At 43.4% G+C, this 23,579-nt stretch overlaps 1 protein-coding gene and 1 long non-coding RNA gene across 3 annotated transcripts in view; one reads left to right on the forward strand and one right to left on the reverse strand.

Annotated features, from left to right (window-relative positions):
• LOC112061618 (ATP-dependent translocase ABCB1-like) overlaps positions 1 to 22,949 on the forward strand; it is a 64,337-nt gene extending 41,388 nt beyond the window's left edge. Inside the window, exons 19-29 of one of the 2 annotated variants that reach the window (XM_065583285.1) lie at positions 892 to 996; positions 2,208 to 2,285; positions 4,235 to 4,318; positions 6,675 to 6,878; positions 13,509 to 13,609; positions 15,577 to 15,717; positions 16,220 to 16,376; positions 18,536 to 18,733; positions 19,615 to 19,821; positions 20,796 to 20,942; positions 22,470 to 22,949. In XM_065583285.1, coding sequence (XP_065439357.1) covers positions 892 to 996; positions 2,208 to 2,285; positions 4,235 to 4,318; positions 6,675 to 6,878; positions 13,509 to 13,609; positions 15,577 to 15,717; positions 16,220 to 16,376; positions 18,536 to 18,733; positions 19,615 to 19,821; positions 20,796 to 20,942; positions 22,470 to 22,667 — 1,620 coding nt within the window. In that variant the 3' untranslated portion in view covers positions 22,668 to 22,949. The remainder of the gene's footprint in view (positions 1 to 891; positions 997 to 2,207; positions 2,286 to 4,234; positions 4,319 to 6,674; positions 6,879 to 13,508; positions 13,610 to 15,576; positions 15,718 to 16,219; positions 16,377 to 18,535; positions 18,734 to 19,614; positions 19,822 to 20,795; positions 20,943 to 22,469) is intronic. The other variant, XM_065583286.1, reaches the window with a different exon arrangement.
• Positions 16,220 to 16,881, reverse strand: LOC135981323 (uncharacterized). The gene is made up of 2 exons (XR_010598287.1): positions 16,788 to 16,881; positions 16,220 to 16,351 (listed from the first exon to the last, which is right to left on the reverse strand). It is a non-coding gene; the product is annotated as an uncharacterized LOC135981323 (long non-coding RNA).
• Positions 22,950 to 23,579: the final 630 nt, after the last annotated feature.

Raw genomic sequence — 23,579 nt, forward strand, 5'->3', positions numbered from 1 at the left:
TGCAGAACTTTAAATCCTGCTCGACCCTCCAGCTAGTCCTCTCTAGTGATGCCTTAGAGCCTCCTTCTACTCCCACTGTCACTGGACTCTACAAGTCTTTCCATTGACTTTAGTAGGAACTTGATCAAGCCCTTGATTTCATCTCCCCACTTGAGACTTCTTGCCTATTTTCCAGCCCTGTATTTGGAATGACTTCACCTTTCCAGTGAAGCAAATCACCTTCCCTTATCAAACTCAGTTTTCATTTACCACTCTCCACTGTTGTGCAGACTCCCTGCCTTGTACCTGACCCTGCTCTTTGCATTGTACCCATTCTCTTCAGACAGTAAGCTCCTTCAAGGTATCTTGCATTCCAACATGGTTGTAAGTACCAGGGACATCCATGGGATGGTCTGAATAATTAACCCCTTAATTCCTGAATCATTTCAGGAAATAAATGGAGTCTTCCTTTGGATTCCAGTATATGATCCTAGGAGTTGGAGCAGCAGCCAGGGAGAATGGTTGGAGCAAGATGTTTAGGGAATCTTTTATCTTCAGGCAAGAGAAGAGGGGTGCTATAGTCAGCTGGAGGGGAGGTCGATGGTCTGCCGGAGTGACTGCATTCAGTGAAAGGCAGATAAGAGCTGGGGAAGTGGCAGCCTGGAGGCAGGGTTTAATGGGACTGCAGCTCCCAGGCAAATGAGGGGAGGGTCTGGTGGAGGGCTGGAGAAGGAGCAGCTGATGAGAGGCAGGTCAGCTGGGAGAGGTGGAGTGACCTCCTGGCCAGCAGCAGAAAGCTGAGAGGTGGCAGAGTTCAGTGCTGGGGAAGAGCTGAGAGAAGGTGAAGTTCAATAGTTTCTACAGTGTTTCCGGAGCTATTGTAACTGATCACTTTGTGCTTTTCTTACATAGGCTTTTCAAGAAACAGATGCTGAAAAAAGGAGCAAAAACACCACATTGATTTCTTTCATGTGTCTTGTACTGGCAGTGATCAGCTTAGTAACACACATAATCCAGGTAAATTTCACTACATTGAAAAGTCAAAGCTGAGTATCTGGTCACATACATTATGGTCAAGATTTTCAGATCTCGTTGAGAGGTATGCTGGGGACATAATGCAACTTTGTATTCACTGTGTTTCTTAGAAACTGTTCCAGAGCCAAGCCACTGAATGACTCAAGTGGCTGGTATGGAATACAGAGCCTTACCCTTCCCGATTGCCAGTTACAAAGCAGCCCAGGGCCTCAATGCCTGAAAGGTGCTGCCGACTGTTCTGTGTCCTAGGGGGAATGCGTTTGGGCACAGCCCAGTTCCACTACATTGGTGTGTATGTTACAAAAAACACCGGCCCAGTCAGCACTGTTAGATAGCAGAGTGAGGAGTGTTGTGGAAAAACGACCACACGTTGTGTTTGGATCAGAACACAGCCTGAGGCTTCTTTTATTAATTACAAGTGTGCAGGGGGTGACTGGTATTGGAACTGTCCCCCCGATTTGAGAAACACACAAGCTTTTAAAGCTTAAAACCACAAAGAAATTACACATACTTTTCATGTTAATTACCTTATTTGGGCTACATTGCAAAATTTATACAGGTCAAAAATCAAAAAGAACAATCATCTCCCTTATTTGGCCTTTTGTGTTATTGTTCTTCCCAATCTAGTTCTTCTGCGGTGTGACTTTTCTAATGCTTTCATTGCGGTTATATATTTCATAAACTTGGCTATTGCAAATTTATTGTGTTTGGGGACTTTCCATTTCGCCTTCTCATGCCCCCTATACACAGAAAGCCATTGTTCTGTTTTGGGGACTTTCCATTCCGCTTTGCCTCCTTATGCCCCTTACACACAGAAACAAGCTCGGCTAATACTTAAGGCCAACTAGCTTGACCAAAGTTTTAAAGGCCCTCTTTAGATTTTCGTCTACAGTAGTGAGGCTAAGGAATGAGTAAGCAGGGAAGGTGACTCCATTGCTGACCTCTGCAACTGGCTGCAGAAGCATGTGGGTGGGGCAGTACGATGAAATTTCAGTTTCCAGGAATGTGTGTGGTACCTTTCACCAGCTTGAAATTAACATGTCAAACCATATCCCAAAACACTGTGTAGGTTCTGTAAACTGTGTGGCTGAATGGTTAAAATATCATCACATTTACAGCAGGTTGTTCTAAATATGACTGTACAGCCCAGCACATTCAATTCAACTGTTTTATTTCCCATTCTCCTTTTTCAGGGATTCATGTTTGCAAAGTCTGGGGAAGTTCTGACCAAGAGATTGCGATCTTTGTCATTCAAAGCATTGCTTCAGCAGGTATGGGTCACGTTTCTGGGTCAGAGCGATAGACAGCAAATATGCAGCACTCCTGCCATGTGAGCCAGATGGCTTTTGTGGGCTGATGTTTGTATAACACCATGAAAGTTTCTGGTTCCATGCGGCCTGTGTAGAGCCTCCCTCCAATACAGCTTTGAGAGAACCCATCCTTTTAGTGAAACTTTAACAATGCACAAGCGGCAAGTCTCTGAGCACATGCGCAGGGTTGGCTCCAGGCACCAGCCGACCAAGCACGTGCTTGGGGCGGCACCTTGTAAGGGGCGGCCAATCTTCGGGTGGCGGGGCGGCGCTCAGGGTTGTTGGATTTTTTTTTGGTTCGACAGGGCGGCGCTCGGTTTTTTTGTTTGTTTGTTTGTTTCAGCAGGGCACGGTGGCCCTCGAGAGGCTTGTTTCAGTGGTGCGGTGCTGGGAGGGGGGTTGTTTCGGCGGGGCAGGGCGGCGCTGGGAGGGGGGTTGTTTCGGCGGGGCACGGCGGCGCTGGGGGGGGCGGGGTGTTTCGGCGGGGCAGGGCGGCGCTCGGGCGGCGGGGTGTTTCGGCGGGGCAGGGCGGCGCTCGGGGGGGCGGGTTGTTTCGGCGGGGCACGGTGGCCCTCGGGAGGCTTGTTTCAGTGGTGTGGCGCTGGGAGGGGGGTTGTTTCGGCGGGGCAGGGTGGCGCTCGGGGGGGTTGTTTCGGCGGGGCAGGGCGGCGCTGGGGGGCGGGTTGTTTCGGCGGAGCGGCACTGCTTTTTTGCTTGGGGCGGCAAAAAAGTTAGAGCCGGCCCTGCACATGCACGAAACAAAATAAAGCCAAAGCATGTACAAATTAACTCAGTGCTGCTCGGAGAACTGTCTAATTTTGATGCCATCTCTTTCAATATCAACCATACTGAAGAGTGTATAAAGCATGCACGTATCTGAGTGGATTGGTATATTTGTAAAGATTAACAAAACAGAAGTTAAATCTCTATCTGACCCTGATGGTCAGATAAATATAAATGTTTAGATAAATAGGTTTAGGTCTGTTTGCATCAAACTCCATAGCAAACGGACCATATCATAACAGGTATAGGGTCTCAAAGCATTATCTTTGCTCACTAGAGTGGTTTCTCTTGTCAAGATCACCAGCTGGATCGGGAATGTTTTACAATAATACTGTTGCAACATGACTGTCCTTGTATACTCCCTGCTGATGGATCCCTGGGAAAGGACACACCTCTATTTGTTCCTTGCAGAGGATTCTCTGTGGGTAAACGATTAGGCACCCTGCACACCCATTGGTAGCACTTGGTATCGCAGGGTTGTGCATATGCACAGGAGCATTCTAAGGGGATAGGGGAGGAGAAGGAAATTACACAAAAACCCAAACCTCTCCTTCTTTTCCACTACCTTTAAGGATAATAAAGCTGATTCTCCTCCCACGTGCACCCATATCGATCAGGAATAGCTCTACAGAAGTCAGTGTAATATAAAAGGTGTAGGAGAGGAGCACTGTGCCTATCAGATGTTGGTATGGGCGTGGAAGACACTCTCATTATGGTGCAAAAAGAACGAGGAGTACATGTGCCACAAGTACTCCTCGTTCTTTTTCCTGATACAGACTCACACGGCTACCACTTTGAAAGCTGTCATTATGGTGCATGACACATACTTGACTCTAAATTCTATAATCTTTGCAGTTGTTAGCACCTGGATTGTTAACAGTTTAATGTTCTGAGGGTAAGAAAAGTTTATTTAAGATCGTTTTCAGTATATCTGACAAATGTTATTCATCACAAAAGAAGAGTGAGTAGCTTAGTGCTTATGTTGGCTCTCTCTCTTCCCCACACATACATGCTAGTCAAGCTTTAAATGTTCATACATTGTACTGATGACCCTGACAAGTCTGAGTTAGGATAAGAACATTTCATTTGCAAAAGCAAAAATAACTGAACCATCTATTCCCTTGCAGGAGATTGGGTGGTACGACGATCCTAAAAATGCCATAGGGGTTTTGTTAACCAGACTAGCTACAGATGCTTCACAAGTCAAAGGGGTATGTTTGTTTTTGTTTGTATGTTTGGCTTACAAATAAGAATTGCAGTGTTGGCAAGGGATGATGAAGTTATTTTGGAAAACGAGTTGGTAAATCTACTCTAGTGACCGGCTGACACATTTAAATAGCACACTATCAATGTCTTGGAAACAGTTTCACTAGTCCCAAATTATATTAACAAAGCTTCGGCAGATGTTCGTACACCTTCCATTTCCTTGCTGTAAGCGGCTAAGTAAACAACTTGGTAACTTTAAAAATAAGTCACCTCCAAGGGACAGTGTAAGCACTTCTGCACCACTTAAACTGCATGATGGAGCAAAGTCTTCAGTGTATCAAGTTGCCACTTCAGTTGCTTGGAGGGGCTGTAGTGTGGGAGAATTGCATTGCAGCCAATGCCCTGGCCTCATGTTGACATGGCTAGATTTCTTCTTCCCAGCTCTGTCCACTGCATTTCACACAGGAAGCCTGTTTATGTGGGCTTTATGGGGTGAAGTGAGTTGTCATTAATACAGAGTATCAGTGATGGCAGAAGCACGAGGGACTGTGTGACTTTGGGAAGTGGGGTAGCATAGGAGCCACTGAAAATCCTGCAGGTAAGTGGCAAATTCTGCAGAATTTGCCAATCTCCCCTTTTCTCCCACCATATGACCCCATCAAAAAAAATCAGAAGAAAAAAATCAGCCATACTTTTTAAAATAAATTCACTCATGAGCAAAGAGTAATAAGTTTCCTGATTTATTCAATAGTTTAAAATAAAATTAAATTTCTACTTCACTTGTCTGGAAAAAAAATAATCTTTCCTCAACTCCTGGACTCACTAGATCCTCAGACTCACTAGATTTCATACTCCCTCCCATCTCCTCTTTACTGGCCAGCACAGAGTAGGAATCAATTAAATATTTGATGGAACGTACAATTACTTGAATATTTAAAAACTGCAACTTAATTCTTGAGGGTAAGGTCCATCATCCCAGCTCTCAAGGTAAAACAGGAAGAAGGTGGTGCATGGGATCCAAACTATAAAAAAGCTTAATAGATCAAAATGAACATTGCATTCTCCGGAGCATTGGTTCTCAACCGGCTGCGAGCAGGTTTCAGGGGGTCCGCAAAGCAGGGCCAGCATTAGACTCGCTGGGGCCAAGAGCAGAAAGCCAAAGCCCCACCTCATGGGGCTGAAGCCCAGGGCCCTGAGCCCCACCACATGGGGATGAAGCCAAAGCCTGAACAATGTAGCTTCACGGGGGGCCCTGTGACATGGGACCTCAGGCAATTGCCCTGTTTGCTACCCCATAATGCTGGCCCTGGCTTTTATATGCAGAAAACCAGTTATTGTGGCACAGATGGGCCATGACGTTTTTATAGCATGTTGCGGGGGGGGGGGGGGGGGGGGGGTGCCCAGAAAGGAAAAGGGTGAGAACCCCTGCTCTGGAGAACAAAGAAATATCAGTGAGTGAGAGACAAGGTGGGTGAGGTAATATCATGTATTGGACAAACTTCTGTTGGTGAGAGAGGCAAGCGTTAGAGCTTACACAGAGCTCTTCTTTAGGTTTTCTTCACCAACAGAAGTTGGTCCAATAAAAGATATTACCTGACCTACCTTGTCTCCATAATAGCCTGGAACCAACACGGCTACTGCTAAGTAAGTGGGTAGCCATATGTTGTGCTAGCTGAAGTCTCAAAGTGATCTTTATGTATAAGCCCCTAGAGTATATGGCAATGATTCATGTTGGCATTGGTTTGGTTTTATAATTTTATTGAACACAAAAGTCTCTTGAGGGCAGGAAAGCCTCTGGCTAGCAAAGAAAGACTCATACTTCCCACCCAATTATCACTTTTACATTTCTTGATGACAGGGATGTGCAGATCCTCAGGGAGAGCAGAGCTCTTTGGTGGGAACGCTCATTTCCTGCTGCTAACACTGCTGGAAACAAAGTGCCTAATTAAAGGAACCTGCAGCTTCCATTATCTCCAGCTGATGTTCAGCACCTATGAAAATCAGCCCCTAGGTGCCTTAAGCTGGGCACCCAATAGCTGAAATGCTCCAAATTAGAGGCTGTTGGCTCTTCATGATTTCTGTGCCTTGTTGCGGCACAGGAGGGCCCTGATATTTTTGTTGAATTGAGCCCGTGTGGCCACATTTTCATTCGGCTTCGTGAACCTCACCCACAGGGGTATTTGCATATGTAATTGTCCATATGGGTTTTTGCATATACAATTGTCCATTTTAAATGCACAACATTTATGATTTTTCTCCCTCTGAATATTTGATCCTGAGTGAACAATGATTTCATACATTTGATCTCTATTTTGTGGGTCAGGAATTAACTCTAACTTTGGACTCTTTTGCTTTTAATAGGCTACTGGAAGCCGACTTGGCTTGTTCACTAAGACTGCCTCTACCCTTCTGACCGCCATCATTATTGCTTTTGTACATGACTGGCGATTAACTTTGCTTATCCTGGCCTGCATTCCTTTCGTTATTGCTGCAAATGCTATTCGACTGAGCTCTGTGGCTGGTCAGGCATCAAAAAATCAAAAAGCTTTGGAAGAGGCCGGCAGAGTAAGATCTCCAATATAAACCAAATGGGTATAATGTTATATCGTTCTAAGGACAACATTGTCAGTGATGGTTTTCTACAGAAATTACTCTGAAAATATATTAAATAAAACAGTGATAAAGAGAGAGATTCTATTATAGTGGGATGCTAGCTCCACTCTAGTTTAGGTTGAGGATGACTTTTCTTATTGCTTTAAAATCCACACCGTTACTCATTTTGCGTTGAAATTCAATGGCAAAAAAATTATGTTAACACAAAGTTAAGGTTGCTTGGTGGCATGTTTTCCCTTTGGAGAACCTTGAGTTGAGCAAAACTCAAACTTCTGAACATCAGGAATTGCAGTAATTCCCCAATGCTCCCTGTTAACACAAGTAGTATGTGCCCAGGGGATCTGGGTGAGTTTGTACTCAGGAGGGTAGCTCAAGCCACTGCTCCTGCCACCCTAACTATGGACAGTGGGTACATCTATGCGAGCTGGGACTCGCACCTCCCAGTTAAAGTGTAGGACTACTGTTACATACAGGATACCATCTCAACCTACACTTTCACTTAGCCATCCTGAAAGCATTAGAATCCTTTCAAATTCCACCTCATAGCTGGCAATATCCTTTGTAATTAAAGCCCCGTGCCCCGTTACTGACATAACTTACACAGTTCCACATAGAACTGAGACATACTTCATCTTGAAGGTACACATGCACCTCCTGCCTTTCCACACACACACAGAGATCTCCTCATATCTCAGTCACAGCTCTGTCACACATCTCCAAGTCATCCACAGATCTCGCTAACACACCTACCAAGCAGAGCTAACTACTTCCTCCGCTCTTCAGTTCAGCTCCATCTGCCACTGAGCACTTTGCCTGGAGTGTGCATAGATAATAAATCCTTAGATTGCTCATATGCCAGCTCGCTACTGAAAATACCCTTTCTAATACAACCCCTGTGCCCTGCTAATGATATAAGGTACACAATTCTGCACTGTACTGATGCTCACAGGATCCTGAAGGTACATACCTAGCTCCTCCCTTAGTTCAGACATCAGAGGGTGGCAAACACAAGAGTTCCTCCTGTCCTAAGTTCTGATGTCTCACACACCTCAGAGTGATCCACTCGTCCTCACATCACCAACACACTTACCAAGCAGGCCCAACTACTGTCTCCACCATCTAGTGTAGGTACACGTAGCATCCTGATTGCATCTGGAGTATATGCAAACAATTCCCATTGGCTACTGCCAGCTGTAGGGAACAGATGGAACATGGGGTGGGCAGCCTTTTTTTTTTTTTTTTCCTTTCTTGTCCTGTAATATTGTTAGATGGAATCCTGTAGGTGACAGTGAATGGGCTTTAAAAGGAGGTGAAGAGCTTGTACATGTCAGCAGCTGCAGGGTTGGCAGAGCAAAGGTATGTGTGTTAACTGGGCACTGCGGAAAGAGGGCAGAGGTAAGCCTGCATGGACAACCTTATTTGTGCATCTTCTGGTTTTCAGTAGTTTGAGTTTTGTTCCACACAGCATTCTGCAGGGGTACGACATACCCCCAAAAAACCTTAATTCTGCATTTAACGTTGTTCTTTGCCACGGAATTTCCAAGGGGTTTTTTTTGACCAGGAAAAGCTCTGGTGGTGTTAGGAGGTAGTGGCCATATAGGCAGTTGTACATCTAGTGTTCCACAATTAGCATTCTGAGCCAGCTGCACCCCCTGACACACACATTCAACAGCTGTGCCTCACCAGCCCTGCTTCAGCAAACCTCCCCCGCCATGCCTCTGACCCATTCACTGCATTCCCTGTCACCACTACCATACAGAGGCCTCCCTATTGCAAGCAGGGACCACCTCTCCCTGAAGTTTTCACTCCCTGTGTACTAACTTTTCTATTACTGTTACGTCCTCCCTCCTCTAATCTGACTCACATGCAGAGCCTGGGGTGAAGGACAGCTGTGTTGCAGTGGCATAGTGTTCCTGGTCGTGTTTCAGAATGGCTAGAGGGTGGAGTTTATAGCAGGCTGGTGGGAGAAATCACAGATAGGGTTTGTGTTCCAAAACACCGACAATTTTAGGTTTGAGAGAAAAATCCTCTGACCCCTTTCCAGGATGTACCCCCTCTCCAAGAACAGTGCGATGTCAGAGCTTGTAATGGTTTCCGGTCAGCCATGAACCCTCCAATTTCCCCATTAACGTGCATCCAGTAGCTTTCCTGTAATGTTGGGGTGCACTGACAGAGCTGAGAGGTGCAACGGGTCAGGTGCACTGGTATTGCTGGGGTATAGGAAGATTGGGGTACACTGGAAGGGCTGGGGCTGCAGGAAAGTTGGAGTGCATGGAGGGTTGGGGTGCAAAGACAGCTGTGGGATGCAGGGGGTTAGGATGTCAAGACCAAGCTGGGGGTTGTGGTGCAGGAAGGTTGAGGTGCAGGATGGCTTGAATTTGTTGGCAGAGGAGGCACAGGGGGTTGCGATGCATGGCTGGGGTGCACTGGCAGAGCTGGGGTGTCATGTGCCTCCATCACCTGAACCTCTTATCTCCCCTACCACCTATTTCTAATTACCCCAATTCCCCCTCCCAGCAGGGTTGTAATTTTGGTTGAACCTATTCTTGGAGGTTACATCACATGACACAATCTTTAAAGACTAATCTTTAATTCCTGAAAAACAACGAGGAGTCTGGTGGCTTTGTGGATACAGACTAACACGGCTACTCCTCTGATAATTTAATTCCTGGAAACTCCAGGACAATCCTGGAGGTTTGGCAACCCTCATTCCAAGAAAGTTTACACATCCAATTTTCCACCCAAACGCTTTGATTGCATTTCTCCCAAAATGAAATGACCACCTATGACTCTCACATTGTAGCAATCTCCAGCCTAGGGTGACCAGATGTCCCGATTTTATAGGGACAGTCCCGATTTTTGGGTCTTTTTCTTATATAGGCTCCTATTACCCCCCACCCCCGTCCCAATTTTTCACATTTGCTGTCTGGTCACCCTACTCCAGCCACTTAGTTCAAAACTCCTTTTGTCTTAGGTGGGGGGTTCTAATTAACTTATCTTTAGCAGTGTTAATGGAAGGGTGAGTTCACAGCCATCCAGTGGTCTGTGATTCATCTTCCAGTTCTTAGTATCTACCTATGAACTCTAGCTCTAGAGTTCTAGCTCTACGTTTTTGTTTTTTTGAAAACACCCACCACCTAGAACCTTTTTTTTAAAATGGCTGTTTAGGGCTTATATCTCCAGAACGTCTGGCTCAACAGATGTCAACTTTGGGTCACTAACCCTACCCTGCCATCTCCTGAGGTGCACCTCTATAAACTGGTGAATCTTATGGGGGTGCAAGATTGTGTAGTGATCCAAATTAGGGGTCATTTGACAAAGAGGTTCACGAGATGCCGTTTCCCACCCAATAATCAGCTTTTCTAAAGGTTCGTTCTAGGAATGGTTTTTTGCCCACATCTAGAGATCAGACCGCGGGTCTGGTCCTGGCACAAGGGTCTCACTCACTTGAGGGTGACTCCAGAGAATGCATGGCATCCACTAGCCCTTTGGGGGAAGCAAGATTCAGAACATTATCAGTAAAAGAGTTTGGCCATCCACGTAGGCTCTTGAGTAAAGGTCAAGCACTCCACAAGTTACACTGAGCACGTATGTAAAGCGAACCCCAAAGGATTTGCAGGTAGAGTATGGTCAAAACAGCTGGATAGACTGAAGAGATGCACAGTAGGTGTTTGTTCCTGAACTCCCCCAGCTAGTGATAGTTCACGGCCCCCCTTTGCTGAAAACCTGGGAAAGCTTGGCTGGCGTGTTGCTAAAATCTGTTACTCTCAGGCTTTTATTTTGGAGGGGGGTGTAACGTCATCAAAGTATTTTTGTTTTAAAAAATAGGCGTGCAAATGCTTGCTGGCAAGAGAGGAGCATTTTAGGGGATGGAGGAGTTAGGGGAATAGGGTGAGAGGGGTTTGGGGCTGCATGGAGAAGAGGGGGGATTATGGGGAGGGAGATAAATGGGGACGGGTGGTAGAGGAGGTTGGGTTTGGGGAATGGATACTGGGAAGCAGACATGAGGGTTTGTTGCAGAGGGTCTGGGGGGAATAGGGGCAGCTCCACATTCTCCCCGTCTGTCCCTTTTGTGTGTGTGCTTGAATCTCGGGGACCCACTAGCTCTCTAGGGGAGTCTTAGCCTCTCTGTCCACCCCCTGTATGTGAGGTGGAATTTGGGGGGGGGGCTTGCCTCTTTGGGGGTGTCTGAGCCCTGCTCCTGACCCTCCTCTGTTTGCCAGGCTCTGAAGCTGCCTTGCCCAGCTGTGAAGATCTATCTGCCTTCCATGCCCCCTCTCATGTGAGCCAGGATCTGCAGTGGGCATTGCTTTCTAGAGACATCTAAGCCCCTCTCCCTACCTCCTCACATGAGTTGGAATCTGGGGTGCTTTGTCCCTCTAAGGGAGTCTGGCCCTTTCTCTCTACCTCTCCCCAGGTGAGCTTGGATCAGGGAAGTCCGGGTGTTCTGAGGGGGAAGCTTAGAACAGGCATGCTCAGAGCATGCCCCAAGAACACACTGCTGAGAGAGGGGTGAGGAGCTGAGAATGGCATGTCAGAAACAGTCTTGGGGAGGGGGAATGGGAAAATCCACTGGCATGAATGGAGCAGTTCATATGTCTCAGAGGTAGGTGACCAGGTGTCTCAATTTTATAGGGACTGTCCTGATATTGGGGGGCTTTGTCTTATATAGGTGCCTATTACTCCCCACCCCCATCCTGATTTTTCACACTTGCTGTCTGGTCACCCTACTCAGAGCTAGATTCTGGCTGAATTCAGGCTGGGTGTTCACTTTCAGCTGAGAACATCTCATTGAGATGAATGGGCCACTCCACAGCTCTTTGAGACTATTATGATGCTGATGGATGTGCGGAGCACCTCTGCCCCATTGGCCTTCTAATTTTATACAGCATTATAACTGAGCACCAGCTCTGGTCTAGCTAAGGTGGGGAAGCCCTTCCTGTTTAAAGGACGACTACTAAGTATGCTAAAATCTGTGTTTACACAGATTGTCTTGAAATTTGCTATGTGTCATGAAAGCGTAGGGTAGGGTGAGTGATCCAAAGATGGAGTCATTTGAGTATGGGGTTCCCCACAGCCTTCAGGGCGAAAAAATTGAGTTAACAGATTTTAGCAGCTTTGAAGTTCTAACCCCACCCTGAGCAGAAATCTGAAAATAAAGTGTAAACTTTTGTTTTAATTTGGAGAAATGGACTCTGAGCACAGCCGATAATTAAGAAGGCTCTCAAACTGTGTTTGAAAAGAAAATTAATTACAAGGGGTTATTGCCGTGTAAGAGTAAGTGGGAAGAAGGGGCTGTTTGGAGTCTAGAGCAAGGGAGGGGGGCACAGGTGCTGACTCTGGGGGTGGAAAAAAATTGGTGGATGCTGAGCACCCACTGGCAGCTCCCTTCCCCCACAGCGCCTCCCCCCCACCTGTGGCCCTGCTGATCAACTCCTTCCCCCTCCCTCCCAGCGCTTCCTGCCCACCACAATCTGCTGTTTCACGGTGTTCAGGAGGTGCTGGCTGGGGTGGGGGCGGGGGAAGCAGTGGGGATGTGGTGCGCTTGGGGAAGGGGGAGGAATTGAGCGGGAAAAAGCAGGGTGGGAAGAGGCGGGACAGGGATGGGGCTTTGGGGGAAGAGGTGGAGTTGGGGTGGGGCCTGGCGCTGAGTGGGGTTTTGAGCACCCCTGGAGGAAGAAGGAAGCTGCATATGAGGAGGGGGATAAATGAGGATGGGTGGTAGGGGTGGAAAGAAGGGTTGGGCTCAGATAAGGGGGAGGGTGGGGATTGGGGGAGTGTGAGGGGAGAGGATGGGGAATGTGAGGGGTGGCAGAGGAAGTTGAGGATTTGGGGGTGGGCTGTCAGGCCAGAATTCTCCCCTTCTGTGTGTGCTTGGATCTGGGGGAACCCTGCTCCTCCATGTGAGCTGGGATCTACGGTCCCTGCACTTCTTGGAGTGTCTGAGCCTCTCACCTTGCCCCCCAATGAACCCAGGATCAGGGGGGCCAAAGATCATGCAAATTTAAACATCTGAAATCCAGAAAATGAAAAGTGAAGATACACGTTACCCCTGTGGGAGTGCTGGCCAAAGTGTATGGGGGAAGGGCCTGGTTTGGAGGAGGGGTGGACTGGGTGGGCCGGCACATGGCTGGGGAAGCCTGGCAGAAGCAGGAGGAGTCCCCACTGGGGGTGGGTAGCAGGAGTGTGGGGCTCACCCAGCTCAGTGTGCCGCTCAGGCTGCATAACCAAGGTAGCATGCAGCCCTCCAGTGAGCTGCTGCCTGGGATGTGTGTACTCAGAGCAAGGAGCAACTTCTTACCTTTTAATGGCTTCTATAGTGCCAGCTAATGCTGCTGTGCAACAACATGTACAGATGGGGGGAAGACTACTTGGAAATCACATAGCAGCCATGTTGCCTTAGTAGAACGACCACTGTGTGACCTTAGGCAAATAATTTAATGGTTAATCTCCTTTTTTTTTAAAAGAAAAACACTTGGAGAGCGAAAGATGAAAAGTGCTACAGATGTGCTAACTACGTACTAGTAGGAGTAGACTCAAACATAAGAGAATACTTCATATCTGTCTTGTCTCCCGATTTAGATTTCAACGGAAGCGGTTGAAAATATAAGAACTGTGGCTTCATTAACTAGTGAAGATGCATTCTATGAGAGATATAATGCAAGTTTGAATGGTCCATACAGGTAGGATTTGCTCTCAAACAATTCTGTTTTTTAAAAGCAACAAATACGTGTTTTCTTAATTTAAAACTACTCAAGATTTATTCATATTACATTCATTTGCAGACTGAAAATATTAAACACATAAATTATTTGAAAAGATTTTGGCAGGGTAAAATGTATTTACTCGGTTTCTTTAAAATACGTTCTTAGATGCTATTGTATGTGATGTAATATTTGTGTGTGAGAGAGAATGTAATGACCTGGTATAAAGTTTTTATTAACATGAATATGGGATGTTTATTTGCTTCACAAGTACTGCAGCAGAATGAGTTTCATAGGTCAAGTGGCAAAGACTTTATACTACATAACATCACCATGTATTATGACTTCTACTACAAGTAAGGACTTGCCGGTCTTGAAATAAGGTGCATTTGTTTTTCCCCTTTGGCCTTTTCAGTCACACTTCACAAGCTAATCACTCCAGGGGCTAATTTCTAATATCCAAATATGTCAGACATTTTCCTAGTCTCCATTTTATTTAAATGAAATGATCTACTATCCATTTTGTTTCTTTCCCCTTAAATATGTTTTGAGTAAAAGCAGGGATTGAAAACGATAGTCCTCTGCCAATGACAGTTTTATGATTCCATATTCTATAAACCATCATCGGTATGAGAAAAAAAATCTGTATTTCATTGGAGAAATGGGATTCTCAGCTTCAGCACTTGTCTCTAGTCCTCTCAGATCATTGTATCACAATATTATGATTTATAGAGAAACTATTTTGGGAAACATTTAAAAAATATATGATCACTAGAGATAAGTGAAAATCTGAATTTCCATCCTGTGGTAAATTCTAATATTTCAACCTCTCTTTTGCTCTGAAGTGGGACAAAATGTGAAAATATATCAAGTTTTTTCATGGAAAGAAAAGTTTTTTTAGAAAAATTTCAATTTAGAAATGGCAAATCATTATATTTTTGCCTTTTTTTTCTCCAAACAAAATATTTTTATATTCCTAAATAATTGAAATATTACATTTTTCTTTTGTTTAACTGATCTGAAAGTTTTTGTTTCTATCTAATTCAACATCAAACTGCATTTCCCTGTTTTGGAACATTGCCTCTCTTATGGGCCGGGCTCCCTGGTTGGACTACATCTCCCATGATGCAGTGTGGTCTCCCCTCTGAAATGAGTGGCATAATGCATTATCGGAGTCACATGGCTATCGGTGCATAGCAGAAATATTTCAATTAAGGTCAAACCAACCCCGAATAAAATATTTTGTTACCTTTTTCCCAATGGAAATTTTCAAATAGGCAGAAATTGCGTTTTCTGTTGAAAAATCATTTTGTCAGAACTAGAACCAGTTTCTTTGTCACAGCAAGGTCTGCACATAATTAAGGTGATCCAGTTTTACCATCCCACACAACAACATTGGTCACCATTTAAAAGTCACCACTGTACAGTGGGGTCTGAGTTGCTAGTTTTCCCCCTCCTGTACTCAGAACAGGCAATATCTGCAGTGCTTCAGTTATGCTGTGTTGTAGACATTGACTTTTCTATGGTGACCACTACATTTATCCAAATTGTCCAAAAATTCAAGCATTCAAAGATCATAAGGGACTTATGGAAATTATCAATTTGCTTTGTGTCAGATTGCTTTGGCCATCCATAAACATTTATTCTGGAAACCAGCATTCCAGTGTTAAAATGTTATGACTATTAAAGGTAATTTTATCGTAAGGTCCAATACAGCAAACAGCTAGTTGGGATGAAGGGATCTCATTTGCCATAAGTTCTCTCCAGAGGCACCTTCATGGAGCCCCTAGTGTGCAGCTTTATTAATTATTATTATTTATTATTTGAGTGAGTGAGGTATAGGGTTTGCCACCCCAATCCAAAGGTCTGATCATCTTCCAGCCAGTCTCTCCTCTTGGCATTTCATGACAATTTTTTCCTTTAACATAAATCTTTTCTTTTATCAGGGACTCTCTAACAAAAGCCCCACTATATGGACTTATCTATGGAATAGCCCAATGTGCAAACTACTTTCTCAATGCTGCAATCTTCAGATTCGGGGCATGGCTCATTGCTAATTGTTATACAAACTTTGAAAATGTATTTATGTGAGTATACATCAGTTCAAAGGCAGTGATTTCAACACATGGTAATTGTGTATCAGTCTAGTTACTGAGGCAATAGTGCAAGAGGTCCAACAGTTTAGAAACTGGTCAGGAGTTCAATTCAGAAGGGTTATTTCTGGGAGAGGAAGCTTGAAACAATTGTGTTGGCATGTATAGAGCCTGGCTCAGTTTATTTACTATGGGAGAAACTTTTACTGCTGACACTTCATTGCAGACAACGGGCTTTGTGAAATGCTTCTGCGTGGAGAAATTACGTACTATTAGTCGCCCATAAAAATATTTGTAGCTGTAAACCTCTGTTTCTAATCCCTTGTGTGTAATTTTTCTAAGCCATAAAATTCTAAAAATGTCCCAATTCTCAGATTTATAGATAGTGTTAAGTCTGTTTGTTTTAAATAAGGAAAACAATATTTGTAATTTATGAACAATAATAAAAAAGTCTCTCTTTAGATGAACTGAAAGATGTTTTGTGTTTGGTTTTCAGAGCCTTTTCTTCAGTTCTATACGGTGTTATAAGTGTTGGGCAGTCCACTTCTTTGGCACCAGATTTTGGCCAAGCTAAAGTTTCTTCCCAACGAATCTTTCAGCTTTTGGATCGGAAACCCTTAATTGACAGCTATAGTGAAGAGGGTACAAAACTGGTAAGGCCATTCAGAAAGTCCTTGAAACTAACAAACCTGGCAGTTCTGTATTGTCCTTAATTGTATTAATCTTGTTAAATTGCCTTTTGCAATGTCACAGAAGACAGGACCAGACAGGTAGGGTAAAATTTAACAGCAATAACTAAAAATATTTATATTTGCCCAGTGCCATTTAATACTTTTTTGCTTCAGAAATTAATAGAATACTTTTAAGTGCGGTTCTGTTTTGAAAAATGACTGGAAGAATGACATTTCATTCACCTGTTCTGTCCGTTGGATGTATTCTGAGGCCTTGTCTACACTACCGGGGTAAGTTGACATAAGTTAACTGGGTTCGATGTAGCTTAGGTCGACTTACCGCGGTGTCTTCACTGTTCTGCGTGGACGGAAAATGCTCTCCTTTTGACTTACCTTACTCTTCTCGTTCCGGTGGAGTAGCAGAGTCAATCAGAGAGCACTCTGCTATCAACACCTGCAAATTAATTGTCGTAGTATCGATCTCCCTGGAAGTGAAGAGAAGCCCAGAGTTATAAATGTTTTCTTTAGCAATACAAGTATGTTTTCACTGCTTTTTACTACTGTAATCTATGCAGCTGTGGGGGAGAGTGAGTTAGATTCTATTCCTTCTTGTGCATCAACAACAGACTTGTTTGCTAAGTTCCAGTCGGTTACATCTGTGTAACAGAGAGTCAAGGTGGGTGAGGTAATATCTTTTATTGGACCAAATTCTGTTGGTGAGAGAAACAAGCTGTCGAGCTTACACAGAGCTCTTCTTCAGTTCTGTATAAGCTCGAAAGCTTGTCTCTCTCACCAACAGAAGTTGGTCCAATAAAAGATATTACTTCACCCACCTTGACTCTCTAATATCCTGGAAACGACATGGCTATAAGAACACCGCATACAACATTTGGGTAACCTCATTCAAGTCAAAGGGGTTGCACAAGTATTAATGAGGACGTAACTTGGCCTGCAGAATCTTTTGTTCCTGGTGATTATATGTGAGATGGAAAGAACCCAGATTGTCTCTCATAGTCCAGTGTTGACTCTCAGAAACTCATCTTTGTATTTGTAAACTGAACACATTTCATATTGTCTCTCAGTGCTTTCCATAAATGCTTTTACAAGCAGAACCAGCCTTTCAGAAACTTGAAATTGCTTTAGAATTCTAGCTTTTGGATAGTGGCCTCAATTCAGAAAAGGACTCAGGCACATACTGTAAGCATGCCGGTAACTCATGTGCACAACTTTAAATCACACATGTGCTTGACTACTTTTCTGAATCAGCTCCACATGCCCAGACTACTAATGCTCCAGGGGAAATATCTTCTTGTGGATAAAGACGTTAATTGAAAGTGAAACCTCTCTGGGCCAAATCCTGATGCCAGTGAAGCAGCTGCCTTTGACTTCAATGAAGCTAAGATTTGGCCCAAAGAGTTTGAACCTTGAAAGTCCAGTTCTCTAGGTGCTGTAAGAGCCCATTGTACTCGCAGTGCTGGTATTGTGGTCCTGGAGCTGTCCCATTCCCCAGGCATCAGAGGAGGCTCCCACAGTCTCTCCTAACATCTCCTTCACTCACCCTTGTCTTCAAGTCTTCTTCCTTGCTACCTCTTATACTCAGAGCTCCCTTCCTACATAAAATCAGCTACACTTTCCTTATTCAAACCTACATTTAAAGCATAGTTGTCCTTGAAAACTATGACTAATCCACCAAAGTAAAAATGTTTAACCTAATCTGAGATCTGATGTTCACCTTGTACTATGTTCATCCTCTGTACTATGTGTTTAAATTACACTATTTAGAGAGTGAACTCCCAGGGGCAGGAACTATGTTTTCCTCACACAATGATAGTGTCTGGATTATATGTATTGATGACAGAAAAGAGAGGTATTAGGGTTGTTTACTTACCTAAAGTAATGATAGTCCTTGCGAACCAGGCTGAAAAGGAATGATATAAATGAGAGAGAGAGATGAAGAAAAGAACAACTCAAGAAGGAGGTCCTGTACATAGAAGATATCAATCCAATCACACTGCATATTTAAGCAATAATAAACTGACAGAAATGCCTTCATTTAAATGACCATACTGAGTTGTGTTTGATGCTTCTGTACAAGATAGTCAGGTCTTCTGTCATACATTTATATTTTCTAATGTTTCTAGAGTCAATTTGATGGCAACATTGAATTCAGGGACATCCATTTTGTATACCCTACAAGACCAGAAGCTCAAGTTTTGCAAGGACTCAGCGTGAAGATTAATAAAGGACAGACGCTAGCCTTGGTGGGGAGCAGTGGTTGTGGCAAAAGCACATCCATTCAGCTGTTGGAGAGATTTTATGACCCTATTGTCGGACAAGTGGTAAGAAGACATTTGTGAAGCTGCTAATGCTTAGAGCTTTTAGAACTGTTCTTCAAAGTATTTTACAAACATTAAATCATCCGCACAACACCTCTTTGAAGTGGATAAGTGTTTTTATGGGTCCGGGTAGGTAGAGAAGACTTGGGACTTGCTTAAGGTAGAGCCAGGAGTAGAACTTTGGATCTTCTGACTCCCCGTCCTGGCTTTAGGTCAGTGGATTGCATCTCTTTGTTGATTTATTTAATATATTGGAAGGGGCATAAGAATATACTTCCCATAATGTAACCCTTGTCCCTAGTCCTGTAGTCATGTTAACATGACGCAATTTGAGGTCTAATTCATCACTTGATGGGACTTTTATTCAAGTCCTATTAATGATGATGGGAGCTCCAAGACGAATAGCCTAGAGACGGTGAGTCAAAAGATGTTTGAATAAATGCCCAAAGATGTGGATTCTTATTGGAGCTCTTCAACCATCTAGGACTAAGAAGCTCATGAACAGACTTTCTCATGAGATCTCTGGTCCCTGCCATCATCAGTAAAGATGGAAATTCTCTGAGTACATCTCGTTATAGATTGGCAATTCCACATCTATTACAAAAGCTAGAAGAGCAGACATCCACAAAAAAGTACTTCTGGGAGGAAAAGGTTATCTGAGCTTCTTTTGAATTTTCAAAGAGTTTTGGTTCAGTTCAATTTTGAATGAAAGATTTGGTCATCTATTCTTTGACCAGAAGTGGTTCACTGACCACTTTACTTTTACTGTAACTCTAACACAGGTCAGAGGATTTTTACAGATTGGTGTTTCACATTTACATTGTACGCCTGAGGAGGAGTATTGCATTCTGCAGGGAATGATTTTTCCCTTTTTCTGTTTCTAGTTTGCAGACGGGTTCGATACCAAGTCTTTGCATTTGCAATGGTTAAGGTCCAAATTGGGTATTGTGTCACAGGAGCCTATTTTGTTTGACTGCAGCATTGCTGAAAATATCCAGTACGGAGACAACAGTAGGGTTGTCAGCCAGGAAGAAGTTGAAGAGGCAGCTAAAGCAGCAAATATTCACACCTTCATAGAAAATCTCCCAGAGGTAAATGCTAATGTCTTTCCAATCTCAGTGTGGGGCAAATATTCACTGTGACCTATCTAAGCAACTCCCATTAATGCAAAACAATATGCTTTTGGGGTTTTTTTTTAAAAAAAGGTTATTTTCTTGTGGATACAATTCTCAAAGAGGAAAATAGAAAGCTGATGTTTTAAATTGTAACTTGCAATATGTATTAACACATACGCAGTCATAATTAGCTAATTCAAATGCAAAATCTGCGCTCCAGTTTTCTTGTTTTCCTCCAGCACAGAGATGTTATATAACAACTATAAAAGAGATATTTGATTCTAAACCTTTATTTTCATTTCCTCATAAACTTTGCCAATTCCTTTTCCTTTTTTGGCTGAACCTTTCTCTAATTTTAGTCTTATGTGAAAGGTAAAATGTTTCAAGTATATCTTAACCTTCATGTTTGCCATGGACTTCGTTTTCAAAGTGGAGAAAGACCTTGGAAAAGCCCAGAGAAATCGGGCTTCCTGTAGAGTTGCATGGAATTGGAAATGACAATTAAAAAAACAATATTTCTTTTTCATTACCACCTAGTTTTTGAAAATGTACTTAGAAGAAAGTTTTGGATGTGTAAGAAATAAACAGTCACCTCCTGAGTGTGGGTCTCTAGGGCCTTGAAATTATAAAAGTCTCTTGAGATCTATATGTTTAAGTACAGGTGTCTTTGACTAGACACCTCAGTGTTTGCACCACTTGGGAGTTAGTCTTTTTTTCTAATGCTGAAATGAATTTTCATTACAGAGCAGTTATCAATACGTGTAGCTGTAGATATGCATTTTGATTCAAACAGTTAATAAAATCTTATAAAATTTTATTTTTTATTACAAACCATTACATTATTCTTTTTACTTTCACGGTGGAAATGCTTAAGACAGTACATTATCTGCTATTAAAAATATAACTTTCTGTTTCTAACTTTCCTTTACAATGAATATTTACTTATACAGAAGTATAACACCCGAGTGGGTGACAAAGGAGCACAACTTTCTGGAGGTCAGAAACAAAGAATTGCAATTGCTCGTGCTCTAGTTCGTAAGCCAGCAGTTCTGCTTCTGGATGAAGCCACATCTGCTCTTGACACGGAAAGTGAAAAGGTTAGTAATATGCATTCTACCATTTGTAATACACACAAAATTACAGGGTTCGAATGCTTCACTTCAAGCACACAGGCGCTCCATCTACAGTACAATTTTGAAAGTTCCACAGAACAATCCTTAGCTCACTCTGTCTACGGCCTGCTTTGCAAGGTGTAGAGTGCCTTCAACTCCTGGTGTCTAAATTGGGAGCTGATGGTAGTCAGCAACACTTGGGGCTGGAGACAAAGTGGGATTTTCAGAACTCCTCAGTTTTGTCCTGCCTCAGTTCCTTCAAAGTCAGTTATGAAGTCAATGGGACTTTTAATGGGTTCACAGTTAGGCCAATGCTGAGCACTTTGGAAAATCCCATTGATAATTAGCAGCTTTGAGTTTGAGACAGGTGTCTTCAAACAGAAGACTGTGATCTACTAGAGGAGGCCTTGTAAGGCAAGTCACCAGCTCTGTCCTCTTCCCTTCAGCCAGCAGCCCTAGCAGCAAAGTGGGTCTCTTTCTGCACTATTTCCTGCTCTGTCTGGGTGAGCAGGTGTTGCTACAGAGACCCAGAGGGATCCACTCTGCCAGTAGAACTGCTGGCTGTCAGGACAGAATGGAACAATGAAGAAGTTTAATGTTGTCCTGCCTCTGTCCGCATCCCAGTCCTTTGATCCACCTGCGTTCAGAGGGTTAGAGGGCACAGGCAGGAGCAGCTGGCTTGGAAAAAAGGCTTCAGCAACACCTGCCACCTCTCCGGAGATGTTGTGCAGTGAAGAGAGAGTAATTAAGCTGTCCCCTGCTGCTCAGCTGGCTGAGCTTCCTCACCGCATCCCCCATCTCCAGGAGAGGGGGAGACTCCATAGGGACGAATAAACTGTTCATTTGGGTGGGGACGCAGTAGAAGTGAAAAATGCCCCCGTGCAAACCGCCATCCAGTTGTGAGCCAGATGTCAGGATCCTGAACTTTGGATTTTTATGGACAACAAGAAGTGTCTGGCATTGCTGGTACTATCAATGAATGTGCAAGTTTTAGTCATATCTATGTATTTGGCTGATCTGCTTTCTCCAAACTGATCTAAGTGCATGTCTGACTGACAAACACCTGGACAGGTGCATATGGCAGGGAGGACAGACGTTGTTAGTTTCTCTAAATTTGGCAGGTAGTTGGAAACAGACAGGATGCAATGTCAAATATAACACACACATTTGGTAATCAGCCAATGTCACAGACAGTTCATTACACCTCTGCAAATTAGTTGCATGTTAATCTAAGTTTTATGTTGGTCCAAACTAGATCCTTATGGAGCTCGTTCTGCTAGCCTTTGTTCAGGAGAGTAGTGTCAATGACTTCAGTGGAATTACTCACACAAATAAAGGTTGTAATATCAGGCCCCTGTGTTTGAGGCCTCCTTCATGCATGGGAAGTATTGACTCCTAAACCGCAGTGAGGAGTACCCAAGTGATAATGCGAACTATAAAGGTGAAGGTGTTACCTATCAAAGGGAAGATTCTCCAAGTAATAACAAGTTTTTCCACTGCATCTGTCTGCAGATTGTCCAGAAAGCCTTGGACGATGCCAGGAAGGGTCGAACTTGCATTATTATTGCTCACCGCTTGACGACCGTCCAGAACGCTGATGTCATAGCAGTGATTCATAATGGAAAAGTAGTGGAACAAGGGACTCACAGCCAGCTGCTGGCAAAAGAAGGACATTACTATGCACTTGTAAATGCACAAGTTTCTCATTAACATTAATGTTACAAACTAATCTATTTATATAAATACACACGCAACCCACAGCTAAGTAATATTAAAGATGCACCTCATTCCTGAGATGTCTGCAGGTTCAAAACACAGGCATGTAGTGAAAAACAGAAAAGAGACATTTATTTTTTCCTTGTGTCACAGCTTTAGTGTTACTTCATCTTATTGGTAAAATCCTTTGCGGCGTGTTGGTTAATTTTAAACTCCTTTTGTATTAATGATTACAAGCCTTTCAAGGAAATATATATTGACAAAATAGATCACAAACTGTTTGTTTATAAATTATTGTTCAAACCTATATTATTGACCTAACAGAACTTACTGGTTCTATTGAAACCATTAAGGCTATTTCAAAAAGACTTACAAATTATTATTATCCGCCCAATGACCATGATGGCTCCTTTTGGAGCTAATTAATGTCAACCATGTAAATAATTATTTAACAAAAAAATGTGTTTGGGGGGGTTTAACATACCGATGAAGGTAACATGGGTCGGTTTACTTCGTCTTCCACAATTCTACACTCCCACTACTTAAAAGAACCAATATTTATTTGTTTTCAGTGTAAACATAATAAAACCCACCAATATCAGTCTCCCATTATAATTACAATCCAGAGCAATAAAACACAACACAACAAAAGCAAATCCCAGACAACATACAACAGCCAGTGACCAAGAAAACAGAACAAACTCTTTATTTCTTCAGTTTTCCAACAGGAACCCCCCACAATCAAATGCCTGTTCAAGTATGTGGGCTGTGCTGCATAAATCTAACCAGATCTCTGTGTTGCAAGTTTTGGTAACAAATGATGGCCAAACACTCCCACTCATGGTGGGGGTCCCATAAATAGCCATATTCTCTGGTAGCTTCTCCCAATCCACCATAATCACACCC

This window comes from Chrysemys picta, chromosome 2 (genome assembly GCF_011386835.1).
Source record: "Chrysemys picta bellii isolate R12L10 chromosome 2, ASM1138683v2, whole genome shotgun sequence".
Classification (NCBI taxonomy): Eukaryota; Metazoa; Chordata; order Testudines; family Emydidae; genus Chrysemys; species Chrysemys picta.